This window comes from Neoarius graeffei, chromosome 10, assembly GCF_027579695.1.
Source record: "Neoarius graeffei isolate fNeoGra1 chromosome 10, fNeoGra1.pri, whole genome shotgun sequence".
NCBI classification, from domain to species: domain Eukaryota; kingdom Metazoa; phylum Chordata; class Actinopteri; order Siluriformes; family Ariidae; genus Neoarius; species Neoarius graeffei.
This window is the reverse complement of record NC_083578.1, coordinates 30,554,967-30,567,282: the sequence shown is the minus strand read 5'-3', so window position 1 is coordinate 30,567,282 and position 12,316 is coordinate 30,554,967. Positions and strand designations below refer to the sequence as shown.

The 12,316-nt window shown below is 44.8% G+C and overlaps 1 protein-coding gene across 1 annotated transcript in view; it reads left to right on the top strand.

Annotated features, from left to right (window-relative positions):
* Window positions 1–12,316, top strand: part of LOC132893505 (dedicator of cytokinesis protein 3-like) — a 136,288-nt gene that overhangs the window by 47,380 nt on the left and 76,592 nt on the right. The window contains exons 12-16 of the mRNA XM_060932699.1: window positions 997–1,144; window positions 1,271–1,359; window positions 1,502–1,627; window positions 4,395–4,519; window positions 11,952–12,114. Coding sequence (XP_060788682.1) covers window positions 997–1,144; window positions 1,271–1,359; window positions 1,502–1,627; window positions 4,395–4,519; window positions 11,952–12,114 — 651 coding nt within the window. The remainder of the gene's footprint in view (window positions 1–996; window positions 1,145–1,270; window positions 1,360–1,501; window positions 1,628–4,394; window positions 4,520–11,951; window positions 12,115–12,316) is intronic.

Below are 12,316 nucleotides of genomic sequence, written 5' to 3'. Positions count from 1 at the left end.
ATTAAAACAATAAAGAAAATCATTCCTTATTTATCACAGGTGCTGATTTGAGCATATGAAATAACATATGAACAGATCTGATATTTCAAACTGTCATCAAAACTTCAAACCAAGCAGTGATTTGAGCGTAAATGATTAATCAACCTCACCTGCTTGGACAAGAGCTCCCGCCCACTAGTTTGGCATCTGCCATGTTCTGCTGTCAATAATATATTATTAACACTAGTTTGGCATCTGCCATGTTCTGCTGTTATATAATAACCTAAAAAAATGTGAAATAATATTCAATGATGATTGAATAGCCCAAGACTCCATTTCCAAGTGAGAGCATGAATGCGCTCTCAATTAAAGGACTAATAAGCTGATAAAGAGCCACGTATGTGTATTCTAATTCAAATATGCAAATTAGTCTGCATATTGACACTAAACTCAATTACCTATATTTCAGTACAAGATTCCCATGTGAAAAATTGTGATTATTAACATTGAATGTTAATGTTATTACTTATACCATTCTGTGTATTATGCTTGCTGTAATTATGGACAATATTGATTTTTCAGACTGTTATGCTCAAATTTACATGCACTGTGTCCAGATGTGACTTTGATCATACAGGCATGCTAAGGATCACCTAACATATGCAACTCTGATAAATAACCACCATGGTCTCTGATTAGCCTTATGATAGCTTGCTTTAATTGAATTGGCATTTGTTTGGTTTATACCTTTCCTTAGCTCTCTTTTGCATGAAGCTACAGCTGGCTGAGACAAAACTCAGCAGGCATAGACTATGTGAAGGGGAAAAAAGGTCCATTACTTACTGGTATCAACATATAAGCATTTGAATCTCAAAAAAAAAAGCAGTATACTGGAGTACAGAGCCAAAATCAAGAAACATTGTGTTGTAGTTCAAATACTGAATATTGACTTAGTTCCAAGACTCCCTGCTTTTGATGTATTAGTTTCATGATGAATGAACTCTTCTGTGTGTGAAGGTCGTATGTTGCTAAATGACTCAAAGAAGGGCCCCCCACATGTACAGTATAGAAGGCCATATGGCTGTGCTGCCCTGGCCATGAGTGATGTCTTCAGCTCCATCACAGACCCAAAAGAGGAAAAGGACTTTGTGCTAAAAATCTACACGTGAGTGTGTGCAAGCATTTGCGTATGTATGTATGTATGTATGTATGTATGTATGTATGTATGTATGTATGTGTTATTGTAAGAAATGTTCACATATGTTTCATATTTCTTTTTTCTTTTCTTTAGCTGTAACAATGAAAGTGATTGGTATCAGATCCATGAGAACATCATCCGAAAGTCCAGCACAAAATACTCCGCCCCAAGCACCAATTATGGTAATTTGACGGAAATACTGATGGCAAATGCCATTTACTGAAGATGTACTGCCCCATAGCAAATTTCAGTAAAAGGTGGAAAACATTTCAGAGTTCTCATCTCTTTGTGTGTGTGCATGTTTTTTTTTTTTTTTTTTTTTAGGACTAATAGTATCTCTGCAGCTGTTCCGCGGTGATCTAGATGCTTTGAGAAGAGAAAATCAGACGCTGTTCAATGGAGCTGTAACTCTTACACGTAAACTTGGATTTCCTGATATTATTCTACCAGGTACAAGTGGCAGATGTTTGATACATTTGTTGATGTTTATACATAATACAGATACATAATGCTCAGTCTTCTCTTTTACAAAGCATTCTGAAGGAAGAGATACATTGATTTTCAATAATTCGCCAAATAACTGCACCAAATTATTTTATATAAATTGATTATATACCAGTAATCAGAATATATCTACATATCTTGTTCACTCACCATTTGCTTACTTTTTTAATTGGTATGATTAATTGGTATGAATTTTGTATATTTGAATTATATACGTCACATTAAATTTTTTTGTATGGTGCACTTAATACAATTTTTGCCTATGTTTTTCATTGTTTACAACTTGATTATGAGATTTGCCTTTAAAAACATAGAATTCACAACTATGACTTACTGTTTTGAGATTTAAAAAAAAATCAAAACCATATATACAAATGCAATACAGATTTTATTTAATTAGGCCAAAGATGAAGCATCTGGGATTCCCAGGGAAAAGTAGATGCTTTCAGAGTGTTCAAATGCTGATTAATAGCAGGTTTACACTTTAAATCTGGTTTGATGAATTTTGCATTTCTTAATTAACATTTTCTCATTGTAATAGATGAGCATCCATATGAAGCCATACGAATGTTAAAATGTTCTCCATATAAAACGAAAAGAAAATTTACCAAGTTATCTAGAGCTGCAGCTACAGTTATCGACAGTCCATAATTATTGACACCTTTTCAGATTTACCAATAAAAACAATCTTACAAAGGTGAGTTTCAGTTACAACAGTTATTATTGGTTAATTAATCAACCGGAAGACCGCCCCCCTCGCCCTTTGAGCTTGTCGTCTGATGACACAACTCGTTACCCAAGATGGAATTTTTTTTAACACGATCAGCAATTTGAGGAAAAAACAGACATCGTCATCACAGGTAAGCATGGTGGAAAGATCATGGACATGTTTTTACTTATCAAATTCACCGATATTTCATGATCTCCTTGTCGAAACCTACTTTGTTTCTTACTCTTTCATTTGACAGTCACCATTTTGTATCTAAACACGCATTTGAGAAGTCACGTGAGGTGCTAATAATAGTGATCACTTTCACCAGTGTCCACCATTATCGGCACCCTGTAGAATTAAGTGACATTTACAACTGTTATGTATCGATCTTTGTGTAATATTGTTGAAATAGATGAAGTACTTTAAAAAAATAAAAGTGCTGTGATTTATTTTTTTTTTTGACTCAGAAAAAAAGTAAAAAAGGTATAGAGTATTTGGAATCCTACTGCAGTAAATAGAATTAGACCAGAATTAAATTCCTCACATATAAAAAATTACATGCTTGAAATATTCAGATTTTTCTATTCTATTCAGAAAATAAATAAATAGATAGATAAATAAATTATATATACAGTATATACAGTGTATATAGATAGATAGATAGATAGATAGATAGATAGATAGATAGATAGATAGATAGATAGATAGATAGATAGACACACGTTTATTTATTTTTTGCAGTTTGCTGTAAATATCTATCACATATTTTTTATTTGTAAAAATATAAAGTTTTGGTTCAAGGAATGACATGCAACCTTTGACCTGGAGTTCCATGTGGTTACAATGTCAATTGCCTGTTGACATTTATTGGTAAACTAAAAAAACTAGAATTTAATACAAACAACAACAAATGATTAACAAAATGTCATCTACGAAAATACTTCATGGGTAGAAAGTGGAACAAAAAGATTTTCTGACACAGGTTAAACATTATCAGTTCATTTGTTTACAAACATTAGAATTACTTCCTCATTTACATAAGCACCGACACCGATACATTTATATAAAATATATTTTGTACTAAATATAAGTCTGTGTAAAACAAATTTTAATTAAAAACTGTTTTGTTAACTTAATACCACATACCGATTTTTATTTTTTTTTTATAAATAATCACCTGGATGTCGATAATTGTGGACAAAGGTGTCAGTAATTGTGGAATGGTGTTGCATGATCTGATCAACTCTTTTTTTTTTTTCCAGCGGAAGTTTGAGTAATTATTCACGCACAATTTACATATTGAAAGTCTTTTCTACTTTTGCAACGGCCAAAAGATCGTTAAGGTGTCGATAATTGTAGCCGCCGCTCTAGTATTATTATCCAAGTTGTCGAAGTTATCTAGTCCGTCCCTTTTATTCAATACACTGTATATGTCTGTGTCAGGAATGGTGAGGAGGATGTAAGTGCAGGAAGAGTTTGTTTAACTGAAAAATAACTAGCAGGCATACAAATCCTAAACATCAGGCATAATCAACAACAAAAGACAGGCAAAGGTCCAGCAAGGCACAAACAGACTGGTGTAGACAGACACAAAATCAGAATCCAAAAATACAAAACGAGAGTTGAGAACCAGAAGAACAATATACACATAAGGCTTGGTAAAGGCCACAGAGAACACAATACTTTGCAATGTCTGAGAGTTCAGTGTCCTTATAAGCATGTGCTGATTGCATTCTAATCCCAGACAAGTGCATGTAATTAGTCCTTGAGGTGGGCATTGTTCGGAGCGTGAATGCACGCGATTGAAAGTTCGGATTGTGACAGTTTGAGTCAAACTTAAACTTGGTAATGAAAGATTTGGGAAAACAAAACGACCCATAATAATAGCAACAACAACAACTAAAACAACAACAACAATTATTATTATTATTATTATTATTATTACAGTGAATAACTATAGGAATTGTTTCATAAAGTGTGTATGTGTGTGCGCGCATGCAGGGGACAGCCGAAATGACATATATCTTACCCTTGAGCGGGGCGACTTTGAGAGAGGAGGGAAGAGCGTACAGAAGAATATCGAGGTGACTGTATATGTGCTGTATGCAGATGGAGAAATACTAAAAGTAAGTCGAACGTGTGTGTGTGTGTGTGTGTGTGTGTGTGTGTGGTGGGATAAAAAAAGTCTTTTCTTGTAACACAGTAGTTTGCAGATCTGTTGTGTATTTGTCTAATTAGTATAGCTGTGATTGTCACTTTAGATAATAATTCGACGTGATAGACATTTTGTCACATTATGAAATGTTGTGTGTGTATGTGTTTCATGTACTTAAATCTTGGAAAATTATAGTCTGCATTTACATTGGTGCACAACAAATTGGAATTAAACATTGCAATCTCAAATATTTCAGGCTCTAATTTAGTGCAGGACAGGTACTATGGTTATAGATAACACTTTATGTGAATGGCCCACTTTATACAATTCTAACAATCGACAGAATTAACTAACCTTTGAGCTGATTTTCAATAACATGGCATGCACTGTACCAGGTGAGTCCACATGAACTGAATGTAAAATTGTGATAGAGCTAGAGATGAGTTAATATTCAGTAGATCTACTACGTCAAGAGATATAACTGAAGAAACCTTTATTCGTCACATGCACACTTCAACCACAGTGAAATTCATCCTCTGCATTTAACCCGTCTGAAGCAGTGAATACACGCACAGAGCAGTGGGCAGCCACACCAGAGTGCCCAGGGAGCAGTCAGGGCTCAGGTACCTTGCTCAAGGGCACCTCAGCCCAAGGCCACCCCACGTCAACCTAACTGCATGTCTTTGGATTGTGGGGGAAACCGGAGCACCCAGAGGAAACCCACGCAGACATGGGGAGAACATGCAAACTCCACACAGAAAGGCCCTCGCCGGCCACTGGGTTCGAACCCGGAACCTTCTTGCTGTGAGGCGACCATGCTAACCACTACACCACCATGCTGCCCACAAACATGAACTGGATTATCCAAATAGAGCAAGAGACAAGTTCAAGTTCGTAACCTCTAGATTATATACTGTATTTAATGGTTGATGGTTGTACTAAACACCATCAATCATGACATGTACTGTCCCCAAGCCTTGACTACTCCACATAACATTTGCAACATTTTGTTTTTATGGCAGTAACATATACAACATGGCCAAAAATTTATAGATACCTGACCATACCAGTCATTTGTGCTTTTGGAACATCACATTGCTGTTAGAGTAACCGCCACTCTTCACTCTGGGAAGGCTTTCCACAGGATTTTGGAGTATGGCAGTGGGGATTTGTGCTCATTCAAGCAGAAGGGCATTAGTGAGGTCAGGTGCTGATATTGGGTGAGAAAGCCTGGGGTGCAGTCAATGTTACTGTAAAATGTTTAGCGATTTTATGCACAGCGATTTTAAGTAGACTGACATGCTCTGTTTCTCTTTAAAATGTTCTACTGTTGTCTCAAATCTCAAAACTCTAGAAAACTGGTATACAAAACAGACCTTTCAGTAGGTTTGAAGCGTATATGAGAGGTTTTTAAAATTCAAACACTAACAGAATAATAGAAAGACAACAAACAAGGAAATTTGTCTGTTTTTATTGTTGAATTGCTTTGCTTACTGCTGCATGTCACACACTCTTAATTAAAATGTGCCTTTGATTGTGACTTCCAGTGACATTTTAAAATAGTTACACTCAAAATCCATCTAGCTAGTACTTGTTTTTTTTTTTTTTAGCAATATTTGTAATATTGATCTGTAAAATAAGTGAATAAGACAAAAGGGAGTTTGTGTGTTTATCTCGCAACCCCATTTGTATATCAGGTAACTCCTGTTTTGGGAACCCTTGCTATATTGCTGTAAGAGACCCTACGTGTGGGTGGAGCACAGAGGACGGCAGGACAGAGATCAGGTTTTATAAAGGGCTTTATTGCCACACTTTTCAGTATAACAATGACAGACACACAACCGGCGTCTGGTTCAGGGCTGAGCTCCTTCTGCTCTCGCTCTCCCTCCTGATATAGGGCGCAGTCACTGGGAAGACACACAAACAGGTTAATTGCTCTCAGGTGACGTGATTCTGCCACTTACCTTCCCTGACTCCGCCCTCCTGTCACAGACCGGCGCTTGACCACGCCCCCGCTGCCACATACCCCCACCGCCCGACTCAGGCCGGGCGGCCGTCCGGCCTGCAGCCGACTCCCCCCCCCCTTGACGGGAGAGGAAGTCCGCCACGACCATCTGCGCCCCCGGCCTGTGGACCACCTTGAAATTAAAGGGTTGGAGCGCCAGATACCAACGGGTGATCCGCGCGTTGGCATCTTTCATGCGGTGGAGCCACTGGAGGGGCGCGTGGTCCGAACAGAGGGTGAAAGGGCGCCCCAGCAGGTAGTACCGGAGGGCAAGAACCGCCCACTTGATGGCCAGACACTCTTTCTCTATGGTGCTGTAGCGCCCCTCACGCACCGACAGCTTCCTGCTGATATACAGGACAGGGCGGTCCTCCCCCTCCACCTCCTGGGACAAAACCGCCCCCAGCCCTCTGTCCGACGCATCGGTCTGCAACATAAAAGGGAGAGAAAAGTCAGGGGAGTGTAGAAGTGGCCCCCCACACAGTGCAGCCTTTACCTCTGAGAAAGCCCGCTGGCACTGCTCCGTCCACTGGACCGGATCTGGTGCCCCCTTTTTAGTGAGATCAGTCAGCGGGCTGGTGACGTCCGAATAATTAGGTATAAACCTGCGATAATAGCCAGCCAGCCCCAGGAACTGTCTCACCCCCTTTTTGGTCTTGGGCCTCGGGCAGGCCGCAATTGCTGCCGTCTTATTAATTTGGGGACGCACCTGCCCGTTGCCCAAGTGGAAGCCCAGATACCGTACTTCCACCCGCCCAATCGCACACTTCTTTGGGTTGGCTGTGAGCCCCGCTCGCCTCAGCGACCTAAGGACGGCCCTCAGATGTTCGAGGTGCCGCTGCCAGTCATTGCTATAGATGATTATGTCATCTAAATATGCTGCCGCATATGTGGCGTGAGGGCGGAGGACTCTGTCCATCAGCCGCTGAAACGTTGCGGGGGCCCCAAACAGCCCAAACGGAAGGGTGACGAATTGGTGTAAACCAAACGGTGTGGAAAAGGCCGTTTTTTCTCGGGATAGTGGAGTCAAGGGGATCTGCCAATATCCCTTCGTTAAATCCAGTGTCGAATAAAAGCGAGCAGTGCCGAGTCGATCGAGCAACTCATCAATACGAGGCATTGGGTACGCGTCGAATTTAGACACCGCGTTGACTTTTCTATAGTCCACACAGAACCGGACCGACCCGTCGGCCTTGGGTACCAAGACCACCGGGCTGCTCCAGTCACTGTAGGACTCCTCGACGATGCCCATTTCGAGCATGGTCTGAAGTTCTTCCCGAACCACCTTTTTTTTGTGTTCAGGTAGCCTGTAAGGGCGGCTACGCACTACCACCCCCGGGGGCGTCTCTATGTGGTGCTCTATGAGGTTAGTGCGACCGGGCAGGGGCGAGAACACATCCGAAAACTCGGTCTGCAACTGGGCGACCTCCGTGAGTTGGGTCGGGGAGAGGTGGTCTCCACAGGGGACCGGAGAGGTACGTGATGCCAATGTCCCTTTTTGAACCTCCGGCCCCAGCTCCGCCTTCTCTGGAACTACCGACACCAACGCCACGGGGACCTCCTCGTTCCAGAGTTTAAGCAGGTTGAGGTGGTAAATCTGTAGCGCCCCACCCCTGTCCGTTCGCCTCACCTCATAGTCGACGTCCCCGACTCGCCGTGTGACCTCAAAGGGTCCTTGCCACTTGGCGATCAATTTGGAGCTCGACGTGGGCAACAGTACGAGTACCTTATCTCCCGGAGTGAACTCTCTAAGGCGCGTACCCTTGTTGTACAGGCGGGCTTGCCGTTCCTGGGCCTGCCGCAAATTCTCCTGAGTTAGGTGGGTGAGCGTGTGGAGTTTTGCGCGCAGGTCCATAACGTACTGAATTTCGTTCTTACTTTGTGAAGGTCCCTCCTCCCAATTTTCCCGCAGCACGTCCAGGATGCCGCGCGGCTTACGCCCATATAATAATTCAAACGGGGAGAACCCTGTGGAGGCTTGGGGGACCTCTCGCACTGAGAACAGCAAGGGTTCGAGCCACTTATCCCAGTTACGTGCGTCCTCACTTACGAATTTTTTAATAATATTTTTGAGGGTGCGGTTGAATCGTTCCACTAAACCGTCCGTTTGTGGGTGATACACGCTGGTGCGGATCGGCTTAATCCCCAATAACCCATACAGTTCGCGCAGTGTTCGTGACATAAACGTAGTGCCTTGATCAGTCAGAATCTCTTTCGGGATTCCAACTCGGGAGATGACGCGGAAGAGTGCCTCTGCAATACTGCGTGCTGAGATATTGCGCAGAGGCACTGCTTCCGGGTATCGCGTTGCATAGTCCACCAGAACTAATATAAAGCGGTACCCTCGTGTTGACCGATCTAATGGCCCGACGAGATCCATCCCAATTCTCTCAAACGGGGTCTCGATTAACGGTAGAGGGCGCAAAGGCGCTTTTGGAATGGCCGCTGGGTTTACTAACTGGCATTCGCGGCATGCCGTACACCACCTACGGACATCGCCGCGAATCCCCGGCCAATAGAAACGGGCCATTATTCGGGCTAGTGTCTTATCCTGCCCTAAGTGTCCAGCCATGGGATTAAAGTGAGCCGCCTGGAATACCAATTCCCGGCGGCTCTTCGGAATTAAAAGCTGCGTGACTCGCTCTTTCGTTTGAGTGTCCTGCGTCACTCGGTATAATCTATCCTTCATAATCGCGAAGTAGGGGAAGGACGGGGTGGCGTTCGGCTGGAGCGTTTGACCATCGATTACTCTCACTTGGTCAAACGCATGCCGCAGAGTCTCGTCTCGCGACTGCTCTAATGGGAAATCCGCGAGGGATTCCCCAATAGAGAGAGGAGGAGCCGGCGGCTCCTCACTCTGACGCGGAGATGACATAGACGGCTCTGTGACAGCTGCTCCCGCCAAAGCGACACCGGGACCTCCCCCTGTCAAATGGCAGGACCCACTCTCGACTAGGCGTGTCATTAAACCCCGAAATCCCGGCCAATCAGTCCCCAAAATTAGAGAGTGGGTAAGGCGAGGATTAACCGCCGCCTTTACTATGAATTTTTCCCCTCTGAAAATAATGTGGACCGACACCAAAGGGTAGCTGTGAACATCCCCGTGCACACATAACACCTTCACCCCTTGTGCTCCCCCCAATGCCTCGTTTTGAACCAGGCTTTGGCGAATTGAGGTCTGATTACAACCAGAATCCACCAACGCCTGATATGTAGCCCCTTGGATACTCACCGGTATGCGATACGCTCCGGCCCGATCGAGGGCGGCCTCTGGCGCGTCGGGGATCCGAACCACCGCGCCCACTTCCATTGCCGTGCACTGCTGTTGAAGGTGGCCCGGTTCCCCGCAGCGCCAGCAAACCGGCCCGGGCTTTCCCTCTGCACCGGTGATCTGGGGTTCACTCACCTGAGGTGGGGGAGAGACAGACACAGAAGGGAGAAACGGGAGGGCACCGCGGGTGCGGCGGGCCGGCTGGGGGGGTGCCGGCCCCCGCCTCCGCGGAGGGGGAATGGGGCGAGGACAGGACACAGGAGGAGGGGGAGAGAGAGAGAGAGAGAAGAGGAGAGAAGAGATGCCATCTGCTGTCCTGCCGCCGGGACAGCCGCCAGATGATCCTCCGCCAGCTCGACTGCCTGATCCAGCGACGCCGGGCGGTGGCACTGGACCCACTCCGCGGTTCCGGCTGGTAAGCGGGCGATGAACTGTTCCAGTACCACCTGGTCGACGATTCCCTCGGCGTCGCGATCGTTGGCCCTCAGCCACCGCCAGCAGGCGTCCCGGAGCTGCTGGCCGAACGCGAACGGCCGGCCGACTTCCTCCAGTCGCAGCGCGCGGAAGCGCTGGCGCTGTTGCTCCGGTGTGCGCCCCACGCGCTGGAGGACGGCCCGGCGGAGGTCCGCGAAGGCCAGCCGGCGGTCGGCGGGGAGCTGTAGCGCGGCCAGCTGTGCCTCTCCCGTGAGCAGGGGGAGGAGGCGCGCCGCGCGCTGCTCCATCGGCCACCCCGAGGCTTCGGCGACCTGTTCAAACAACGTGATGAACGCCTCGGGGTCGTCCTGCGGGCCCATCTTGGTGACAATGAGGGGAGACGGGCCCGCGGCCGGAGCGCTGGTGGACCCCGCCGACGCGAGGAGATGCCGGAACGCCTCGCGATCTTCCTGCTGGGCCAGCACCAGGGCTTCGAAGCGCTGCTCCTGCTCCTTTCGGAGCGTAACGAGTGCCTGGTGCTGGCTTTGCTGAGCCGTGGCGAGGGCGTGGACCAGATCGGCGAACGGGGAGGATTCCATGGGGCTGCTGGTTTGGTGCTCCACTGTCCCGGGTTTCGGCACCACTGTAAGAGACCCTACGTGTGGGTGGAGCACAGAGGACGGCAGGACAGAGATCAGGTTTTATAAAGGGCTTTATTGCCACACTTTTCAGTATAACAATGACAGACACACAACCGGCGTCTGGTTCAGGGTTGAGCTCCTTCTGCTCTCGCTCTCCCTCCTGATATAGGGCGCAGTCACTGGGAAGACACACAAACAGGTTAATTGCTCTCAGGTGACGTGATTCTGCCACTTACCTTCCCTGACTCCGCCCTCCTGTCACAGACCGGCGCTTGACCACGCCCCCGCTGCCACAATTGCGTATTGATTTATCTCCTAAACATTAAAAACCATACAGTTTGCCATTTTGTTGAGATTGTTCATGACCGTTACCTGACTGACTGTTGATGGACTATACTGTAGATGGTTAGTTGACTTTTTGTAGTGTCGAAATTGGACTATACAAAAACTGTTACTGCATTATTTAGTGGTACAACACTTGTGCATTGTTCATTCGATTGGGTGTAAGCATACTTATACCCATTTTCATCCAGTTTGTGGTGGTCAGAAATGAATCTCCTTCCATGAAGAGGATTGATGCAACAGGATGTGCAACATCTGCTGACTCACCTGGTCTAAAATTGCTTCTTTCCATAAAATAATTTGATCTGTAACATGTAAGAGCAAACTATTTAGTTGTGGCTATTATGCACAGAAAACCCAATAATTAATTAAATTAATAACATGTATTAGAGAAGTAATTAATTCCAGATGTGCCAAATTTCCTGAGTTGAAATCATTGAGATGAGGAATCATCTGTTATAAACAGTAAATCCTAGAGTGCTTACACTTGAGTGATCACTCACAAACGCACATGAGAATTCAGCAAGTGCTTTTATTGTCTGTTATTTCTACTACTAAAATACCGATGTAAATTTGAATAATATATAGTTATGAATGTTATTTGTGTTCTTAGAGGGAATAAGATGTTTGGATATCATAATAGCTTGTGTTTTAAGGTCCTCTGAAGTGTATTCCAGGAAATTCCAGGTTTATAGGTGTATATATTCTGTTTGTCTCCCTTTCTCCTCAGGATTGTATTAGTTTGGGCTGTGGAGAACTGAATGTTAGCGAACATTGCTCCTTTGTCCTGTATCACAACAACAGTCCCCGCTGGAGTGAAAGCCTCAAACTGCCCATTCCTATTGAGCGCTTTCGTGGCTCGCACCTACGCTTCGAGTTCAGGCATTGCTCCAGTGAGTACTGCCTGTCTAATAATTCACATGCCATATGTACTTACAATTAAAACAAAATATTCTGGGCTAGATACACTTACAATACAATATATACTTAAAGGTAGACTGCCTTTCAGATTTTTCAAGTGTAGGTCATAAAAAGAATTTTCTCTGACACCCAATTATTTTTGTTCAGTGGACTGAAAGCTACTGAATTTGAATC